The sequence below is a fragment of the Balaenoptera physalus genome, assembly GCF_965194825.1.
Source record: "Balaenoptera physalus genome assembly, chromosome: 1".
Lineage (NCBI taxonomy): Eukaryota > Metazoa > Chordata > Mammalia > Artiodactyla > Balaenopteridae > Balaenoptera > Balaenoptera physalus.
This window is the reverse complement of record NC_138882.1, coordinates 127,747,270-127,769,983: the sequence shown is the minus strand read 5'-3', so window position 1 is coordinate 127,769,983 and position 22,714 is coordinate 127,747,270. Positions and strand designations below refer to the sequence as shown.

General features: G+C 37.8%; 1 protein-coding gene across 1 annotated transcript in view; it reads left to right on the top strand.

Annotated features, from left to right (window-relative positions):
* The first annotated feature begins 7,554 nt into the window (after positions 1-7,554).
* The window catches only part of IFI44 (interferon induced protein 44), a 29,779-nt gene continuing 14,619 nt past the window's right edge, over positions 7,555-22,714 (top strand). Inside the window, exons 1-5 of the mRNA XM_082420638.1 lie at positions 7,555-7,669; positions 7,916-8,361; positions 12,781-12,817; positions 13,519-13,714; positions 13,872-14,021. Coding sequence (XP_082276764.1) covers positions 7,926-8,361; positions 12,781-12,817; positions 13,519-13,714; positions 13,872-14,021 — 819 coding nt within the window. The 5' untranslated portion in view covers positions 7,555-7,669; positions 7,916-7,925. The remainder of the gene's footprint in view (positions 7,670-7,915; positions 8,362-12,780; positions 12,818-13,518; positions 13,715-13,871; positions 14,022-22,714) is intronic.

Below are 22,714 nucleotides of genomic sequence, written 5' to 3'. Positions count from 1 at the left end.
TGTAAAAAAAAGCTTTTTCCTCTAATGAACCCATGCCTGATTTTCATTAGTTGAATTCCAAACCATCCTAGCCATGTTCCCAAAGTAGAGTGATCAAATATGTTTACTAGTGCAAGTCAATAACAAAGTTGTCTTATACAGGTGCTCCTAAATGATTCTAAAGTTCTCTGGGTAGCTGAAGAAGTTAGGACTATTAATAAAGACAGAAAAAGAATTCCAGAAAATAGTTTTCAGGGTTTTTTTTTTTCTCTCTTTTTTCTCTTAACTCTCTTCTTCAAATTTCAAAGTCTTTTTCAAGTGAATATGCTTTGGCTCAATAGTTATTTATATTAAAGCAGTCTAATTTACTTATAATCAGAATTATTATCTTTTTTGGGGAAGTCCTGGGTATTACAAGGGCAAGAATTCCTTAGGGATAGTTAAGGAAAAAGGAATATTTCCTAAAGCAAAGCTGCAGGTGAAGCTGTGCTCAAATGAATGTCCAGGAGCAATGATTCAATGGAAGAGATGGATGGGGTCTTTAAAAAAGATCTAGGAATAGAAAGGTCATAAGTATTGAGGAAGAGAGCCCAAAGTAGATATTGGGAACAAAATTAGAGTGGCAGCCAGGATGCTTATGATATGGATGTAGGATGCAACAGGTCCAAAAAGTAAGGTATGTTTTCTCTATGTAATCCAGGGAGAAAAACAAGCCATGGCCATTGTTGGTTGTGAAAGACTGAAGGTGATTGAAGACCCACCATTGTTTTCACCAACTATAGGGCCATAACTCATCCTTCTCCAAGGTGGAATCAGCAAAAATCTGGGCAGAGGAAAGTTTTGCTAGATGTAAAGTTAGATTCAAGGTAGAACTTCTTTACTCTATTTGAAGGGGTAGCATGGAATACCCTTATGAGGGAGATGGAGACATTGAAAAGAAGAGAAGTAATGGAAACATCAAGAGAGATAAACAATGAGGGACTGTCCAGGTGAACCAACATTGTTTGAGAGTACAAATATTGAGGCTAAGTTTTTCTTTTTTTTTTCTATAAAGGTGTTAGATAAATGATGTCACAATTCTGAATCCTCCGGCTCTACACTACTTTGGGAACACTTAAACCTCCAATGGAGCTAAATGTATATTTGGAGTTTAGGTTGGAAAAGATTGGTGAGGGGAGCTTCAAAAAGGGATAAACTTCTCTTTTATCTGAGAGAGAACCTTCCCTGACATTGTGGATTCTGCCAACCTTTCTCTACCATCCTGAGAGATAGTAGGACTCATCACTTTGCTACATTTTAGAGGCCATTCAGGATTTTTGAATAATTTGCAATTCATCTAGATGTACAGTCCAGCCAAAATCACTAAAGTATTTCTTAGTAAAATAGTGCTAAGGGACACAGTAGATGAAACATAAGTGTGGTGTCAAGTAGAATATCATCTTAAAGTGAGAGGGATGTTGTAGAGACAGTTTTGCTAGAAACTTTGCGCAGTGGGTGGGTGGGTGAGTGGGTTGGGTTGTGGCATTAAAAAGTCACTGTTTCTTAATCTACGTGTCCATCAACAGACGAATGGATAAAGAAAATGGAATATTATTAAGCCATAAAAAGAAGGAAGTCCTACCATTTTAAACAAAATGGCATATGCTAAAAGAAGTAAGTCAGATAGGAAAGACAAATACTGTATGACATCACTTATATGTGGAACCTAACAAAGCTGGACTCATAGAAACAGTGGAATGGTGGTTGCCAGGGGCTGAGGGGTGGGAGAAATGGGGAGATGTTGGTTAAAGGGTACAAATTTCCAGCTGTAAGGCGAATAAGTTCTGAGAATCTCATGTACAGCAAGGTGACTATAGTTAACAATACAGTATCATATACTTGAAAGTTGCTTAGAAAGTAGTTCTTAAATGTTCTCACCACACATACAAAAAGTGTAATGATTTGAGGTGATGGATGTGTTAACTAACCTTATTGTGGTAATCATTTCACAATATATATGTTTATTAATGCATCATGTTGAACACCTTAAACTTACATAATGTTATATATCAATTATATCTTAATAGAGCTTGAAAAAAGTAAAAAACCAAAGTGTTTCCTTCTGACAGAAATTGGTAACATTGTACAAATTCACCCAGTATCTACCTTAATAAGAGGGGTAATTATGGTGGGTGATGTGTAAGGCTTTGTCTTCTTTAGAAAACTAATCTTAAAGATTATCATATTGCTTCTTCATAAAAAAGGCAGGTTCATAACTAATTTCACAAAATTGACTGGGGGACTCAAGTAAATCTCAGGTGCTTCAGAGACCAGCTGATGAGTAATCATCTTGTAGGGACAAAATTCCATCTGATGCTAAAGTAGCCACTTGATAGCAAGGCTGATCAAAGTCTTTAGGTGTTCCTAAAGCTGTGGGAATTTGGATGTCCCCAAATCCCAATCCTAATGTGATGAGTGTCTGGGCCAATTTATGGAGGAGAGTAGATTAAGTGCATCTGATTTTTGCCATCAATCTAAGCAAGATGGAATCTTGCCAACCAGTTGCAAACCACTGCAAATTTTTTTTCTGGTGTTGAAGAAAATGCAAGGCACTGGGGTCAGCCAGACAATAGTTTGGATAATAGCCAATATCCAGCTGCATGTCCCTCACATGGATAGATTCAAGCTATTCCAGGCCCCAGGGAAGAAATGCCAGTGTAAGCAAAACTGCAAGTATGGGTTGCAGGAATTGGGATGGGGTGGGGAAAAGACTAACAAGCTGTGCTCAACAGTGGTGGGTAGATCGTTATAGTTTTTAAAGTTTTTTAAACAATTGATTTCTTTGGAATATTTCATGAACACTCCAGTCTGACATCAATAAAAAATGCAAAACAACCCCATACATTTAAGCCTTTGAGCTCATTTGTCTTCCATTTTGGTGTTATATTGTGAAAGTAATTCACATGTGAATAGACCACTACAGTTTAAATAAGCATACTAAGATATATACAGTTATGGTATTCTGAGTGTATCATACCCTGTTCTGCCTGTAAGGCAATCAGTGGTTCTGTTCTCAGTGCAGGTTTATAGAGGGGGGATTGTCAAATCCCCATGACTGAAGAGTCCAAGGAGAAAAAGAAGTAGCTCATCTGCATGGTAGGACTTCAGATATTTCAAATGGGCAGCACACGAAGCTAGAAAACCTCTTAAAATAGCAACTTTTATATATTTTTTGTACTTCACTGTGTATAGTTTGTCCCTCATTTCCCAGAGTCACTCACATTGTCTTCTTAAGAATTAAGATTATTTAAACCAGAGGGTGAAAAAAAACCGAAACATTGTTCAGATTTTTTTTAAGTTTTGTAGTAGACCCTTGGGAGTCCAGGCCATGAAAGGATCTGAACACAGAATTTATAGAATTGCTATGTATTAAAAAGGTAATAGAGGGATGCAGTTCTGTAGAAACTATAAGGTAGTCACCCATCCTGGGAAGAAAGAGGGAAGAGAAATTGTCCATAACTCTGGTGGAAGAATGAAAGAAAGAGAAACAGAATTGAAGGGACTAAGAGGAAGGGTGCGGTCCACAAAGGGGGAATTCTCAGTACCATGTGAGCAGTTACGACAATGACTGGAAGCCAGGGCAATGTGTCCAAAGTTTTCATCCCCATTTGAAGAAGCCCTACACTTCACAAGGTAAAGAAGAAATGTTACCTGATGGTCTTGTCAATGTGGCCTGTGGGCCTTTCACTAATAATGGACTGACTGTCATCTGTAGACTATCCAACAGAAGGACACACCTCTGCTCTGAAATTTAGCTGAGACTGTCTGAATAGTTGGAGCATATCCACTTTATAAAGACCTGAGACACTCAGAATACTCCCAACATATACGGTTGACCCTTGATGCTAAAAGGACCAGTGGGAGTATGCAAGGGGGTACAGCAACACAGGTGTTTGGATGGGACCTATCATACCTCTGAGCTCATATAGAGCATCTATGTCTTCCAAAGGCTCAAGGAAAGGAAAGTTGGGAATATCAATTTCTTGAAGGGACTGGTTCATTCAAATGACATAATTTATGAGCAAGGGCTACCTAAGTTATTGGGTTATTTGTATGTGTTGGGAGTGGGGAGGTAGGGGGCAGGTTTGAAACTACATCTTGATAAACACCAATTCTACAGTATCTCTTAAAAGAATTTGGGGTAAGTGCTGACTACCAAATGATCTCTCCTCCCATCTCCATGTCTTGTTTCTTTATCATTAAGGAGCTAAGCCTTACTTATTTCAGTTCCATTGATGATACAAGGAATGTGTCAAATATTACCCTAAGATTCCTAGCTTTCTAACGGAGCTGACAGCTGTTTTCCAGGTGATGTTAGACCCTCTGGCTCCAGTCTGAGTTCTTAAGGCAGTCTTCAAAATGGAAGAAGAGAAGATCTTCTGCTCTTTTGAGCCTTTCAGGGAGCAGTGGAACCTGACCATAGAAGGAATTCAGAAGGTGATGACACTGTGTTTAACCCTCGCTGATCTCTGCAAGCCTTTTGTTTTGCCCAGTGTTCTCTGCTTGAGGCTGCTCCTCCCATCATAGCTTTTCAGAAGCCTTCCCATGTTTCTTTGCTGGAGTCAGCTTTAAAGTCTTCTTTAACACTAGTAGCATATAAAGCAGTGGACCCTGATGCACTAAGACCCTCAGGATTGGCCAATTTGGCAAGAGGCCCTCTCCACTGACCATGAAAATAGGGAAATGGAACTGTTCACCCTTGAAGACTCACTGAGACCAGGGCGGGAGACCTCCCTCCCTGTTGCTAACATGGACCACAGCCTCACTCAGCTCTGCAGAGTCAGCTTCTCTGCAGGTTCACTTCTTTATTTGCAGCGGAGCTACATTCTTTAGCACTTTCCAGCATTTCCCTAGCAGGAGATAATCGCTACTACCCAAATGCCCTCTTCCCATAGTAAGAAAAGACCATCCCTCAAATTCCCAGCTCCTGAGGAAGAGAGTGAGTCTTTCCAGATGTATAAATGGAGGAGGTGCGGAAGGGAATAGTTCCACCATTTGATGCAGCTGATCACTTCCTCCTTCCTCACGTGGCTCCTGGGATAGCTGACTCTTCTAGCTTCTCTCTACTTTTCTGGCTGTTCTCTACTTTTTTTTTTTAGTCTTCTTGGATAGACCCTTTTAATAATTCTGACCTCTGGATATTGGGGATAAGGGCAGGTCTTTGTCCATAGGACAGCTCTTATTAATTTAAACTCATTCTTAGCATATATATATATATATATATATATATATATATATATATATATATATATATATATATATATATACTGATCATTCTCAAATTCAGTGTCCATCCCTGACCCCTTTCCTGGTCTCTGATCTCATATACCTAACTACCTGTATTATGTATGCACTTACAGATTTCAGTACATTTGGATTCCCCACAAGAAATCTTCTCCCAGTGTACTCATCTCAATAAATGGCTCCACCATTCACCCAGTGCTCAAGTCAAAATCTTCGGCAGTCATACTAAATTCTCCTTTTTCCTTCCTCCCCACCCTTCTCCCCACATCCAGTCCAGCAATAAGTTCTCTTCTTTTTTTTTTTTTTTAAATCCTTAAAAACATCCTGATTCTGACCACTTTTCATAGCTTCCCCCACTATCACTCTAGTCTACACGACCTTCACCTCTCACCTGATATTGCAATAGCCTTCTGGCTACCTTCTATTCTTCCTCTTTCAAGAGTGATCAGTGACATCCTTCCGCTCCATACCTACTTTACTGCAGCCATATTGGCCTCCTTACTGCTATCCAAGGTTGTTTGTGCTTGCTTTCTCTGCCTACAATGCCCTCCCCTGGATGTTTCCATGGCCCTCTCCCCACTCCATTTAGGTCTATTCTCCAGTGTCATCTCCTCAGACCTTCTCTGATCATGTGATCTAAAGTGGCAGATACCTTCTCTCATCATTCCTTTCCCTCTCATTCCCATTTATTTTCCTCATAGCACTTTTTTCTAGATGACATTTGTGTTGATTGCCTGCCTTCCAAAGAAGAATATAGGTTTATGAGGACAGGAGCTTTGTCCGTCTTGTCTACTATATCCCTAGCCTCCAGAACAGTAGTAGGTAGGCACATAATAGGTATCTGATAAATATTGAAAGAAAGAATGAATGAAAGAATCTCAGTTCACAACACAAATAGGAAGCTTACCTTGCATAGCTAGAGACATTGGACTTAACAGATAACTAATGGCTTTTGAAAAAGAGCATCTATTCCAAGTGGAAGATCAGAGATCTCATAGATGTTATTTTTCTTACTTTTATTTTCATATTAATGAATTATTTAAGTATATTTATGTATGCCATTGCCCTTAAACTGTGGCCAGGCAGTTTAATAGTATTACAAATTTCCTTACAATACAGGGAAAAACAGGATAATATATTGTTTGGAAATTGTGAACTTTCTTTTCTTAACAGCTATAGTAAGGTACAACTGAGATACTTTAAATTGCACCTGTTGAAAGTATGTAATTTGATCAGTTTTGACAAATGTATGTACCCATGAAACCACTATCACTCTGTTTTCACTTAGATTACGGTTCAAACCTTGGCTCTACAATTTAGCAGTGGAGTGAAATTTGGCAAATTATTTAACTCCAATATTCTGTTTATTTATCTGAAAACTGGAGGCAAGATTGGTATCTTTCTCATAAGATTATTGAAATAAATAAATGAGATAACATGGAAAGTGCCTTGCAATATAAACATATGATAACTTCTGGCACTTTTTTAGCTAAGTAAATATACTTAAAAGCTGCTTAAAATATCTTTATTAGATATTGCTTTTTAAAATAGAGTCAAAAACTTAAATCCTTTTTGGGCCAGGCAAGTAATTTAAAAATTTCAGAACCAGGAATAGGGGATTTGTGAGGACAATTGCAACTGGAATGATATAAAAGCATTCAAACTTAAAATCCACTCCCTGGCCCCCAGAAAGAGAAAGAAAGGAAGAAAGAAAGAAAAGGACATGTGGTGGCCTTACAAAACAAATCTGCAGGTTGTGTTCAGCCTATACGACACAAGTTTGTGATCCCCAGCAATGTGAAGTCAGAGAAGGGGTTTTAGTGTGAAATTTATATAATTTAGTATGTATTTTACAAATGAAGTTGACTGACTCTGTTGAGGAGAAAGAATTGGAGAGGAGGCAAGCAGAAAAATAGAGGGACCAATTAGGAGACTGTTTTAACAATCTACATATATTGGTTTAGAATACATTGATAGCAGAGATGAAGAGGAGTGAATGTATTTGAGATACCTTCCGGAGGTAGAATAGACAGTGCTTTCTTGTATGTCCATGTACAGAAACTGATTGAATTTTCCTTAAAAGATTTTTTTTTTTAAGTCATTTTAAGAAAAGGTAGCGAGCTATTAGGTTTTTTTCCTGCTGACTTCAATTCCTTGATTCTTCCAATATTATTTTTATATGACTTCGCTATCTAAAATTAGCTGGATTCCTTTATGCTTGCTCACTGGAGGGAAATGGGCACACTGCCAACTGGGCTGGGCCACACTGAGTTTCAGTTTCCTTTTATCTGAGTCTCAGAAGCCTCAAGGTTGCTGAGAAATTTTCTCCTCCCACTTTGTGCCTGCCTGCCTGTCCAGAGAGAGCAACTACTCTCAGCTTCAGCCCTTGTATAGATCCTCCAAACAGGTAAATGACTTGCTGCTTTCCACTTTTCCCAGCCTCTTGCAAACAAGTCTTTTTTGTTTTTAATTTAAAAAGTAATTATTTAGAATGAAAAACTAGCTAATGACTTTTCTTGCTATCTATTCACCCTCCGTTTACTCATTTCATTTGTAATGTAAAGTAAATAAAAGGCATAAATGCAAACTTTGTGGCAGTACATATTATCTGTTTTTCAATATTTAATGGAAAATGTATTTGATTTTCCACCAGATTGAGAAGTATGGCTATGACAACTTGTTTGACATGGATGCAAGAAAAAAAGCTGCAAAATCATTTTGGAGGAAAGCAGTTTAACCTTCTCTATAAGGCCAGTGTCCATGAATTCTCTAGTGCAAGTTTGCTTCAGATATGCTCTAAACAAGGACCTATTATAACAGTGATTCATAGTGAAGATCACATTCTTGGGGCATATGTGCCAAAGAGCTACCCGGAAGACTGTTTCATTATCCTTTTTGCCTTTCAAGAGACTACAATTTCACAATGCAAAATAGGGCCATTTCAACTATCTATGTTGTTTTGTGAAAGTGATAGAAATTCTGAATTCAATATAAACCTAGAGAAAAAAGAGGTGGCTATTAGCATAAATACAATGGACAAACTTGGACTACCTCAGTGTTATATTTCCTTCCAGGAATGTGAAGTTTTTCGATGTGAAGGTAGGTTTAACCAGATAATGCTATATAGAGTTCTCTTTATGTTTGGAGGGTTCTAGCTGACTCATTCCTGTAAGGAACAATAACTTTTATACTTGTCCTTATCTCCAGGTGGCCCAGACTGAAACCTGGCCACAAATTGTTTTCTACAACACAATCATGGTCAAAAGTAGAATATACAGAGTTTTCTGTGGAGTGTGGGGAATGGGTGGGGAGGAAGCGGTAGTGTGAAAGGAAGAGAGAGAGAGAGAGAGAGCACAGAAAGCAAACTTAAAGATTGTGAGACTGTCAAAAAGAAACCAGAGCTTGAACTTCTTTTGACTGGTACTCAATCCTTTCTGCTGCAGTTTCCTGTTATATCCATTATATCAAAAGACCAAAGTTAATTTACCTATTTTTTTACTAAAGGACATTTAAATTGTTTCTTATATTTGCTGTTATAAACAATGCTCCTGTAATATCTGTATACATATAACTGTGCACAAAAATACTTCTCTATGGTAACTTCCTGGTAGTGGAATTGCTGTTTAAGAATTATGTACATTTGCATTTCGATAGATCCCTTTCAAAAGCTTCAGTTGTCTGCGCTATCCCCAGGAGTGTTATAGAAATGACTCTTTCCCTGTATCCTTGCCGGTCTTTGCTACTATCAATATTCAGAATCTTCACCAATTTGATGGTCAAAAGATGGTTTCTCATTTAGTTTTTGCTTATCCCTGATTGTTAATGAGTCTATGTGTATTGGTTATTTATATTTCTTCTACGAAATACTTGTTTATATCTATCCACTTAAAAGAGGGGCTCCTGGGAGTAGTATTCCCTGATCATTTATGTTTCCAAACTAATTGTGGTTTTTATACTTAAATGACTAGCAGAGTACATAATTCATGGATCACATTTCATTCTAGGGGATACTGTAATGTTTCCACAGCTTTGGTGTTGCTGTGGAAAACCTTAGGCCAGATTTATTTTTACTTGCAGTATTTTTTTATTGTTTCTCTTTGAGTGATTTGATCTTTCTTCTGGCTGCCCCAAACAGCTTAAAACTTTTTGTTGTTGTTGAAGTCTGATAAATTTACATGGATGCATCCTGATGTTGACCCTAACTGATCAGTTAAGTCAACCTTTTATTGAAGTATAACATATAAACAGAAATGCACAATTGATCAGTGTACCAACTGACAAACTTTTATAAATTGGACACAGTCATGTAACCAGTACTCGGATGAAGAAATAGGTTATTACCATTGTTTCAGAAGACTCCTTTATGACTCCTCTCAGTTATTACTAAACAAAGGTAACGATTATTCTGGCTCCTATTAACATTAATTAATACTTATTATTTTTCAATTTTATATAACTGGAACTATACCAAAGTGTGTGTTCTTCTGTGTCTGGCCTCTTTCATTCAATATTACGTGTGAGAGGTTGGGCTAATACAAGGGATTGGATTATAAAATCAGACCTCTGCAAATCAGATGTCTTACCTAGTATCAAGTTTTACTAATAATTTCAAGAATAAAGGTTATCAAAAATCTCAGAGAAGTCAGGAAGAGTACTAAGATATTCTGTGTGGCTGCTAATTTTTTCCTTCCCATATTAGACATATGTTTTCTGGTTAAGAACAGAAGGCAGCATTTTTAAATGAAGTTTGTGGGCCACCTTATATGTTGAAGAGTGATTAGATTATGGAACATTTATATGCCAGTGATATGGGCTCCCAAATTACGATTAAGGCATGTTGAAGCCCTAACCTCCAGTGTGAGTATACATGGAGACAGGGTCTCTAGGAAGTAATTAAGCTTAAGTGAGGTCATAAGAATGGGACCTTAATCTGATAGGGATAAAGTAAGTTTCCATATAAGAAGGGACACCAGGGAGGTTTTTCCCTCTCCCCACGAATCCACAAGAAAAGGACTTGCGAGCACACAGCAAGATGGTAGCCACTTTCCTACAAGCCAAGAGGAAAGGCCTCAGAATGAAACCTGCTTTGCCCACATCTGGATGTTGGACTTAGCCTCCAGAATGCGAGAAGTAAATTTCTGTTGTTTAAGCCACCCAGTCTGTGGTAATATGTACAGCAGCCTGAGCAGACTGAGACAATTAGCTTATGTGACATTTCTAGGAAGACATGCCTCATAAATCTATAAAATCTGGATTTATTTACTGTAAGTAATTCTTAACCAGGAACATCCTGTCAAAGACATTCAAGAGATAAGTACTCTCCTTGTAGCAAATATCATTAGTTTATTTCCCAGGAGACAAGGTTATTAGCATATTTATAAGAAAATTAGTCCCAGTCACTTCTTTTTTTTCTTTCCCTGGTAAAGTAAGTGAATGTATCCCAGGCCAGCTATTTTAACTTATAACTCCCTAGTGATTCATCCATAGTATTATATGTAGTAGTAATTTTTTCCTTTTAATTTTTATATAATATTCCATTGTAATGATTCCATCACACTTTAAAAAAATAATCAAATCACTTTTGGTGACCATTTGGGTTTTCCAGTTTGGAGCTATCACAAATAATACTGCTATAAATATTCTTCTGTGTGTCTTTTGGTTCGTGTATATATATAATTTTTTGAAGAACGTAAGTATGAAATTTCTGGGTCATTGGGCATGTGTATTTTCAGTTTCAGTAGATACTGATAAAGTTTTCCAACACTGTCATACCATTCTACTACCACAAGCAGTGTATGAAACTTTCTGTCACTCTAAATCTTTCCCCAAACCTTTTATCACTGGTTTTACAGTATATAGCCATTCTGGTATGTGACCTGTGGTGTGACATTTTGTCAATTTGGCTTTCTTTAGTTAGACTAGTTAGTAATTTATTTATTTCATATTTTAAAGTAATTAATTACTATATTAATGTATCCCTTTTTTCAATTTATGAATTTGTCTTTGTATTTTTGTTATTAATATATTCTTATATTTCTAAGGTTTGTTCCCCTCTATTCTTTTCTATTTCTTTCCTTCTTCCTTGTTATTCATGAAAGGTACTTTTATCCCAAGATTGATATGAAGCATTTATATTGTTGTTATTTCCTATATATTTACTATTGTGACTTTTAATTTCCTTTTGGATGTTAAAGTATCTAAAAAGTGATTTGTAAAATCCTAAGAGGTTGCCCTTCTCTTTGTTTACACTTGTTCTTTTCCAGTTTTATTATATTGCAGTCATTGAATGCAGTTCTTCACTATTTCTCCTTTTGGTAATTTAAAGAGGCTTTCTTTGTAACCATACATACAGCTATATTTATAAATATTCCACGCAGTATTATTTTTTTGTTGTTTAGAGAATTACCAGCATCACTACACCTAATCCTTTCAGTTTTAAATCCACCATAAAAGAGTATCTCTTTCCGGGGCTTCCCTGGTGGTGCAGTGGTTAAGAATCTGCCTGCCAATGCAAGGGACACGTGTTCGAGCCCTGGCCCGGGATGATCCCACATGCCGCGGAGCAGCTAAGCTCGTGCACCACAACTACTGAGCCTGCGCTCAAGAGCCTGCAAGCCACAACTACTGAGCCCACATGCCACAGCTACTGAAGCCTGTGTGCCTAGAGCCCGTGCTCCACAACAAGAGAAGCCACCACAATGAGAAGCCTGTGCACCACAACGAAGAGTAGCCCCCGCTTACTGAAACTAGAGAAAGCCTGCACACAGCAAGGGTGACCAAACACAGCCAAAAATTTTTAAAAAACCAAAAAACAAACAAATAAATAAATAAATAAATTTATATATATATATATATATATATATATATATATAAAATATATCTTTCCAAGAAACAAAAGAATTCTGGGCCTGAGTCTCCTTGGCTCAAATGAAGACCTAAGCCCACCCCTGAACCACTCACTGTGCTCTGATTGGCTATGCACAAGTACTACATTCTCTTCTGCACCAAGAAGAAAATCAATTGGATTGGAAGTTCCAGGAAGCCCAATTGTTGATAGTAGGTTTTGGAGAAAATCTGGTGCCGTGGTTTTTTGATTTGTGTGTCCTTGCTCATTATCCCTTTCAGACCTATTGGATTTATGGAGGAGAAAATATTTTAGAGTGTTTCCAGTCTTTCCCTAGCCTGTGCATGCCTCTAGACCTTGCTTCTCTGATTCAGAGAGGACTCCAGCCCTCATCTCTCATGTTGGAGTGGGCCACCCACTACTGCTGAGTAATTTGGTGAGAAAAGATCTGCTGATGCTATAGTCTTGCAGCGCCTACATTGAGTCTAGCTCTGGACTCTTCAAATGAAATATGTTAAGATTTCCCATAATTTTCTCCACTTGCTTTTCATCATACTGCACTGTTCCTACAGAAGGGCTATTTTTATATTTTTTCCTAGTGAATTCATGACATTCATTCAGTGCCAGTCATTCAACAACTTGTAATCTTCATTATTCTTTGATTATTTCTCCAGATTTATTGGACAAAAGGAGGATGGATGGGCTCACTGAGTAAGTCAATGTTCTTAATGTTCTATTATTCTATTCATTATCTTAGACTTATTCTATTAAAGGTTTTGTCAATAAAATTCGTAGTGCAAATTATAGCAGATAACTTGTGGATCACCAAGAACAAGTTATATTTATAACCATAAAATATTTCGTAAGAGTAATGTTAAAACAAAAAGAACACTGAGTGGATGAAAGACATTTCTAATGTTTTTATATACTTGAAAGGAAATAATTATTTGGCTGAATGTCTACACTTTTGCTTAGAATTCTTACAGCTATGGTTGGTTTCAACTACTTCAGGGCAGGGGTGGTTGGCAGGTGGGGAATACCTATTATGAACTTCAAGGACATGTTAGAAATTTTCTACTTCTATAAACCTCAAAAGTCACGTGTTACGTTGTGGTTTTTGAAATTTATTATTGATAATTTATCTTCATGTTTAGCATAATTGCTGTTTATTCCAAGGTTTATATATGCTTAAATCTGAAAGGTTTTATGTCTGATTGGCTTTAGTTAAAACTGTTACTTTTACTTCTTTTACAATAGGATTTGAGATAGGATATTTTCATGTCTTTTAATACAAGATGCTAATCAAAAATAAATAATAACATATGAGAAAAGAGACTGAATTCTAGGAAAATTTATGGTAGAGTCTTGTGACCTAACCTTAGTCAACTGTTAAAATTGTCTTGTCTAAACAGGCTCAGGGAGAGCTTATTGACTGCTATAAGAACTTACGAACCATATGGAGGCCGGGTTCGCCAAGTACGAATTCTGCTTTTGGGTCCAATTGGAGCCGGGAAGTCTAGCTTTTTCAACTCAGTGAAGTCTGTTTTCCGAGGCCATGTAACAAACCAGGCTTTGGTGGGGTCTAATACAACCGGGGTATCTGAAAAGGTGAGTCTGTTCTAGGTCACTCAGCCTTTGCTTCTTTGTTCAAGTTAATTATATTTGAAAAGTCTTTTGCTGATCAATTTCATTACATGTAGACTTCATTTCAATTTACAGTTTTTTAGAAAATGAACTTTTAAAGTCACTTTTTTTTCCTCTGCAGTACAGAACATATTTCATTAAGGACGGGAAGGATGGCAACACCCTGCCATTTATTCTGTGTGACTCAATGGGGCTGAGTGAGAAAGAAGAAGGGCTGCGCATGGATGACATACCCTATATCTTAGAAGGCTGCATTCCTGACAGATACCAGGTAAGATCTGGCTAATTATTGAGAAAGTATAATTGATACTTGAAATGTTTATTTTTGCCCACTATCGACAATATTAGACTCTAGTTTAGTGCACTGGCATTATTTTATTAAACTACACTTGTTCAAGATATTTTTCTGCTTTTTGATATTTTATTTTATAAAGAATTAAAACATCCATAGGCTTCTTCTCTCATAGTTGTTATAACAACTCTGAATGTTGTTATACATTCAATTGCTTTTGGCTATGTGAAACAGAAGTATAACTACATCAATTTACTCACAAGGGTGATTTTTCTTATGTAACAGAAAGTTTGAAGGTAGGCCGCTTTGGGCAAGTGTGGAAGGTTATTAATTTCATGTGTCCTTCTGACTTTCTGTTCTGAGATCCTCAGCATAAGGCTATGGTTGTAATGTTTGCCCCCCACCCTCATTCACATGTTGAAGCCTTAATCCATAGTGTGATGATGTTTGGAGACAGAGCAAGTTTGGGAGGTGATTAGGTCATGATGATGAAGCCCTCATAAATGCAATTAGTGCCCTTGTGAGAAAGGACACAAGAGAGATGACCTCTCTTGCAGCCATATGAGGACACAGCAAGAAGGTGGCTGTCTACACACCAGGGTCTAACCACACACAAAATTTACCAGCACCTTGATCTTGGATTTCCTAGTTTCCAGAACTATGAGGAATAAAAATTTGTTGTTTAAGTAACCCAATATGGTAACTTGTTATAGCAGCCCAAGCTGACTAAGACATGTGGTTTCATCTTTATGTTCTCAAGATGTTCATGCTAAGCACCGTTGGTGTTCCAGGCAAGAGGAAGGTAGAGATTAAAGAGAAAAGCTACTTTAGTCTGCCTTTTAAAAAACTTTCCCGTTCCTTTTTATAAACATTTAGATCTTAAGTTAATTATTAATTCACCTTGTTCCAAATGAATAGGCGAATGTGCTAACATCTTTTATTGAATGTTGTATCTTTCCCTTCTAAATATGGGTATTTATTATTGCAATCTATAGTTTGTCCTATTAATGTATTTGTCAATTCCTTTATAATATTGCTTTTATTACCATATTGTCTAATTTTTTTAATTGCCATAGCAATCAATTATGTCTTGATAACCCACTGGATGTCATATTCATTATTCATTTCTCACATGTTTTGGACTATTTTATACATATACTTTTCTTTTTCTAAATGAACTTGTTAGTGTTTTATTTGATTGTTTGTATTTGTGTTTGATTTGTTGGTGCTTTGATTGAAATTACATTAAAATTGTATATTGAATGTTGATATACATCTTTACATATCCAGTGTTTTTATTCAGAAACAGAGCATGCTTTATTTTTATATACATGCAAGCTTCTTTCACTCTTTAATGTAGAGTTATCTTGTAGAGGTATTTAGTTTATTTTAAAATATTCTTTAAAAGAAATATTTATTTAGAGAATGTTAAACCCATGCAAAAGTGGACAAAATAATTTAATGAATTTACATTTGCATAGCTTCAACAATTTTTTATTTATAGCCAGTCTTGTTTCATCTGTGCCTACCCACTTTCTCCTCTCCTGTATTATTTGGAAGAAGATCTGAGAAGTCATAATATTTCATCCATAAATGAATATGCATTTAAATACATATAAATATATATATACACATAAGGTCATATGTGTCTTTTATTAAACATAGCCATGATATGCTTATCACATCTAAGAGTAATAGCTGTTCTTAATTTATCAAATATTACCCATTTCTATTTCTCTTTTAAGTATCATGCATCTTTTATAAGTTTGTTCAAAAACTTATTCAAATAAATCTATCCAACCTGTTTTAATTTTTATTTTTTTGAAGGAACATGCTAGGTTTATTAGAAGAGTGACAAGAACAGAATTCATAATTACATTTTTTTAAACGTTTTTATTGGAGTATAATTTCTTTACAATGGTGTGTTAGTTTCTGCTTTATATCAAAGTGAATCAGTTATACATATACATATATCCCCATATCTCTTCCCTCTTGCGTCTCCCTTCCTCCCACCCTCCTTATCCCACCCTTCTAGCTGGTCACGAAGCACCGAGCAGATCTCCCTGTGCTATGCGACTGCTTCCCACTAGCTATCTATTTTACATTTGGTAGTGTATATATGTCTATATATACACTACCACTCTCTCACTTTGTCCCAGCTTACCCTTCCCTCTCCCCGTGTCCTCAAGTCCATTTTCTAGTAGGTATGCATCTTTATTCCTGTCTTGGCCCTAGGTGCTTCCTGACCATTTTTTTTTTTTTTGATTCCATATATATGTGTTAGCATACGGTATTTGTTTTTCTCTTTCTGACTTACTTCACTCTGTATGACAGACTCTAGGTCCATCCACCTCACTACAAATAACTCAATTTCGTTTCATTTTATGGCTGAGTAATATTCCATGGTATATATGTGCCACATCTTCTTTATCCATTCATCTGTTGATGGACACTTAGGTTGCTTCCATGTTCTGGCTATTGTAAATAGAGCTGCAATGAACGTTGCAGTACATGACTCTTTTTGAATTATGGTTTTCTCAGGGGAAATGCCCAGTAATGAGATTGCTGGGTCGTACGTTAGTTCTATTTTTAGTTTTTTAAGGAACCTCCATACTGTTCTCCATAGTGGCTGTATCATTTTACATTCCCACCAACAGTGTATGAGGGTTCCCTTTACTCCACACCCTCTCCAGCATTTATTGTTTGTAGATTTTTTTGATGATGGCCATTCTGACCTGTGTGAGATGATATCACATTATAGTTTTGATTTACATTTCTCTAATGATTAATGATGTTGAGCATTCTTTGCCATCTGTTTGCAGGCAATCTGTATATCTGCTTTGGAGAAATGTCTATTTAGGTCTTCTGACCATTTTTGGATTGGGTTGTTTGTTTTTTTGATATTGAGCTGCATGTGCAGCTTGTAATTTTTGGAGATTAATCCTTTGTCAGTTGCTTCATTTGCAAATATTTTCTCCCATTCTGAGGGTTGTCTTTTCATCTTGTTCATGGGTTCCTTTGCTGTGCAAAAGTTTTTAAGTTTCATTAGGTCCCATTTGTTTATTTTTGTTTTTATTTCCATTTCTCTAGGAGGTGTGTCAAAAAGGATCTTGCATGATTTATGTCATGGTGTGTTCTGCCTATGTTTTCCTCTAAGAATTTGATAGTGTCTGGACTTACATTTAGGTCTTTAATCCATTTTGAGTTTATTTTTCTGTATGGTGTTAGGGAGGGTTCAAATTTCATTTTTTTACATGTAGCTGTCCAGTTTTCCCAGCACCACTTATTGAAGAGGGTGTCTTTTCTCCATTGTATATTCTTGCCTCCTTTATCAAAGATAAGGTGACCATATGTGCGTGGGTTTATCTCTGGGCTTTCTAACCCATTCCATTGATCTATATTTCTGTTTTTGTGCCAGTACCATACTGTCTTGATTACTGTAGCTTTGTAGTACAGTCTGAAGCCTGGGAGCCTGATTCCTCCAGCTCCGTTTTTCTTTCTCAAGATTGCTTTGGCTATTTGGCGTCTTTTGTGTTTCCATACAAATTGTGAAATATTTTGTTCTAGTTCTGTGAAAAATGCCAGTGGTAGTTTGATAGGGATTGCATTGAATCTGTAGATTGCTTTGGGTAGTAGAGTCATTTTCACAATGTTGATTCTTCCAATCCAAGAACATGCTATGTCTCTCCATCTATTTGTATCATCTTTAATTTCTTTCATCAGTGTCTTATAATTTTCTGCATACGGGTCTTTTGTCTCCTTAGGAAGGTTTATTCTGTGGTATTTATTCTTCTTGTTGCAATGGTAAATGGGAGTGTTTCCTTAATTTCAGTTTCAGATTTTTCATCATTAGTGTATAGGAATGCAAGAGATTTCTGTGCATTAATTTTGTATCTTGCAACTTTACCAAATTCATTGATTAGCTCTAGTAGTTTTCTGGTAGCATCTTTAGGATTCTCCATGTATAGTATCATGTCATCTGCAAACAGTGACAGCTTTACTTCTTCTTTTCCAATTTGCATTCCTTTTATTTCTTTTTCTTCTCTGATTGCTGTGGCTAAAACTTCCAAAACTATGTTGAATAATAGTGGTGAGAGTGGGCAACCTTGTCTTGTTCCTGATCTTAGTGAAAACGGTTTCAGTTTTTCACCATTGAGGACGATGTTGGCTGTGGGTTTGTCATATATGGCCTTTATTATGTTGAGGTAAGTTCCCTCTATGCCTACTTTCTGGAGGGTTTTTCTCATAAATGGGTGTTGAATTTTGTCAAAAGCTTTTTCTGCATCTATTGAGATAATCATATGGTTTTTCTCCTGCAATTTGTTAATATGGTGTATCACATTGATTGATTTGATTATATGGAAGAATCCTTGCATTCCTGGGATAAACCCCACTTGCTCATGGTGTATGATCCTTTTAATGTGCTGTTGGATTCTGTTTGCTAGTATTTTGTTGAGGATTTTTGCATGTATGTTCATCAGTGATATTGGTCTGTAGTTTTCTTTTTTTGTGACATCTTTTTCTGGTTTTGGTATCAGAGTGATGGTGGTCTCGTAGAATGGGTTTTAGAGTGTTCCTCCCTCTGCTATATTTTGGAAGAGTTTGAGAAAGATAGGTGTTAGCTCTTCTTTAAACGTGTGATAGAATTCGCCTGTGAAGCCATCTGGTCCTGGGCTTTTGTTGGTTTGAAGATTTTTTAATCACAGTTTCAATTTCAGTGCTTGTGATTGGTCTGTTCATATTTTCTATTTCTTCCTGGTTCAGTCTTGGAAGGTCGTGCATTTCTACGAATTTGCCCATTTTATTGGCATATAGTTGCTTGGAGTAATCTCTCATGATACTTTGTATTTCTATAGTGTCAGTTGTTACTTCCCCTTTTTCATTTCTAATTATATTGATTTGAGTCTTCTCCCCTTTTTTCTTGATGAATCTGGTGATGGTTTATGAATTTTGTTTATCTTCTTAAAGGACCAGCTTTTAGTTTTATTGATCTTTGCTATTGTTTCCTTCATTTGTTTTACATTTATTTCTTATCTGATCTTTATGATTTCTTTCCTTCTGCTAACTTTGGGTTTTTTTTTTGTTCTTCTTTCTCTAATTGCTTTAGGTGTAAGGTTAGATTGTTTATTTGGGATGTTTCTAGTATCTTGAGGTAGGATTCTATTGCTATAAACTTCTCTCTTAGAACTGCTTTTGTTGCATCCCATAGGTTTTGGTCATGGTGTTTTCACTGTCATTTGTTTCTAGGTATTTTTTGATTTCCTGTTTGATTTCTTCAGTGATCTCTTGGTTATTAAGTAGTGTATTGTTTAGCCGCCATGTGTCTTTATTTTTTACAGATTTTTTCCTGTAATTGACATCTAGTCTCATAGTGTTGTGGTCAGAAAAAATACTTGATATGATTTCAATTTCCTTAAATCTACCAAGGCTTGACTTGTGACCCAAGATATGATCTATCCTGGATAATGTTCCATGAGCACTTGAGAAGAAAGTGTATTCTGTTGTTTTTGGATGGAATGTCCTATAAATATCAATTAAGTTCTTCTTGTTTAATGTATCATTAAAAGCTTGTGCTTCCATATTTATTTTCATTTTGGATGATCTGTCCATTGGTGAAAGTGGGGTGTTAAAGTCCCCTACTATTATTGTGTTACTATTGATTTCACCTTTTATGGCTGTTAGTATTTGCCCTATGTATTGAGGTGCTCCTATGTTGGGTGCATAAATATTTACAATTGTTATATCTTCTTCTTGGATCGATCCCTTGACCATTATGTAGTGTCCTTCTTTGTCTCTTGTAAGAGTCTTTGTTTTAAAGTCTATTTTGTCTGCTATGAGAATTGTTACTCCAGCTTTCTTTTGATTTCCATTTGCAAGGAATCTCTTTTCCCATCCCCTCTGTTTCAGTCTGTATGTGTCCTTAAGTCTGAAGTGGGTCTCTTGTAGACAGCATATATACGGGTCTTGTTTTTGTATCCATATAGCCAGTCTATGTCTTTTGGTTGGAGCATTTCATCCATTTACATTTAAGTTAATTATCAATATGTATGTTCCTATTACCATTTTCTGAATTGTTTTGGGTTTGTTATTGTAGGTCTTTTCCTTCTCTTGTGTTTCCTGCCTAGAGAAGTTCCTTTAGCATTCGTTGTAAAGCTGGTTTGGTGGTGCTAAATTCTCTTAGCTTTTGTTTGTCTGTAAAAGTTTTAATTTCTCCATCAAATCTGAATGAATCCTTGCTGGGTAAAGTAATCTTGGTTGTAGGTATTTCCCTTTTATCACTTTAAATATGTCCTGCCACTCCCTTCTGGCTTGCAGAGTTTCTGCTGAAAGATCAGCTGTTAACCTGATGGGGATTCCCTTGTGTATTATTTGTTGTCTTTCCCTTGCTGCTTTTAATATTTTGTCTTTGTATTTAATTTTTGATAATTTGATTAATACGTGTCTTGGCGTGTTTCTCCTTGGATTTATCCTGTATGGGACTCTCTGTGCTTCCTGGACTTGATTTACTATTTCCTTACCCATATTAGGGAAGTTTTCAACTATAATCTCTTCAAATATTTTCTCAGTCCCTTTCTTTTTCTCTTCTTCTTCTGGGACCCCTATAATTCGAATGTTGGTGCATTTAATATTGTTCCAGAGGTCTCTGCGACTGTCCTCAATTCTTTTCATTCTTTTTCTTTATTCTGCTCTGCAGTCGTCATTTCTACTATTTTATCTCCCAGGTCACGTATCCATTCTTCTGCCTCTGTTTTTCTGCTATTGATCCCTTCTAAGGAATTTTTAATTTCATTTATTGTGTTGTTCATGATTGTTTGTTTCCCTTTACCTCTTCTAGGTCCTTGTTAAACGTTTCTTGTATTTTCTCTATTCTATTTGCAAGATTTTGGATCATCTTTTCTATCATTATTCTGAATTCTTTTTCGGGTAGACTGCCTATTTCCTCTTCATTTGTTAGGTCTGGTGGGTTTTTACCTTGCTCCTTCATCTGTTGTGTGTTTCTTTGTCTTCTCATTTTGTTTAACTTACTGTGTTTGGGGTCTCCTTTTTGCAGGCTTCAGGTTCATAGTTCCCGTTGTTTTTGGTGTCTGTCCCCAGTGACTAAGGTTGGTTCAGTGGGCTGTGTAGGCTTCCTGGTGGAGGGGACAAGTGCCTGTGTTCTGGTCATTGAGGCTGAATCTTGTCTTTCTGGTGGGCAGGTCCACGTCTGGTGGTGTGTTTTGGGGTGTCTGTGACCTTATTATGATTTTCGGCAGCCTGCCTGCTAATGGGTGGGTTTGTATTCCTGTCTTGGTAGTTGTTTGGCATAGGGTGTCCAGCACTGGAGCTTCCTGGTCATTGAGTGGAGGTGGGTCTTGGTGTTGAGATGGAGATCTCTGAGAGATTTTCACCATTTGATATTACGTGGAGCTGGGAGGTCTCTCATGGACCAATGTCCTGAACTTGGCTCTCCCACCTCAGTGGCACAGCCCTGAAGCCTGGCTGGAGCACCAAAGGCCTGTCATCCACACGGCTCAGAATAAAAAGGAGAGAGAAAGAAAGAAAGAAAGAAAAAGATAAAATTAAATTAAATTAAAAAGTTATTAAAATATAAACAAAAAATAAGTATTAAAAATTTCTTTTGAGGTCCTCGGGAAGATGGCGGAAGAGTAAGACGCGGAGATCACCTTCCTTCCCACAGATACAGTAGAAATACATCTACACGTGGAACTGCTCCTACAGAACACCCACTGAACGCTGGCAGAAGACGTCCGACCTCCAAAAAGGCAAGAAACTCCCCCCGTACTTGGGTAGGGCAAAAGAAAAAAGAAATAACAGAGACAAAAGAATAGGGACGGCACCTGCACTAGTGGGAGGGAGCCGTGAAGGAGGAAAGATTTCCACGCACTAGGAAGCCCCTTCGCGGGCGGAGACTGCGGGTGGCAGAGGGGGGAAGCTTCGGAGCCACGGAGGAGAGCGCAGCCACAGGGGTGCGGAGGGCAAAGCGGAGAGGTTCCCGCACGGAGGCTCGGCGCCGAGCAGCACTCTCCAGCCCGAGAGGCTTGTCTGCTCCCCCGCCGGGGCGGGCGGGGCTGGGAGCTGAGGCTCGGGCTTCGGTCGGATCGCAGGGAGAGGACTGGGGTTGGCGGCGTGAACACAGCCTGAAGGCGTTAGTGCACCACAGCTAGCCAAGAGGGAGTCCGGGAAAAAGTCTGCAGCTGCCGAAGAGGCAAGAGACTTTTTCTTCCCTCTTTGTTTCCTGGTGCGCGAGGAGAGGGGATTCAGAGCGCTGCCTAAACGAACTTCAGAGACGGGCGCGAGCCGCAGCTACCAGCGCGGATCCCACAGCAACAGGGGCGCAGAGGGAAAAACGGAGAGATTCCCGCACAGAGGCTCGGCGCCGAGCAGCACTCTCCAGCCCGAGAGGCTTGTCTGCTCCCCCGCCGGGGCGGGCGGGGCTGGGAGCTGAGGCTCGGCTTCGGTCGGATTGCAGGGAGAGGACTGAGGCTGGCGGCGTGAACACAGCCTGAAGGGATTAGCGCACAACAGCTGGCTGGGAGGGAGACCGGGAAAAAGTCTGCAGCTGCCGAAGAGGCAAGAAACTTTTTCTTGCCTCTTTGTTTCGCGGCGCGCAAGGAGAGGGGATTCAGAGCGCCGCCTAAACGAACTCCAGAGAAGGGCGCGAGCCGCGGCGA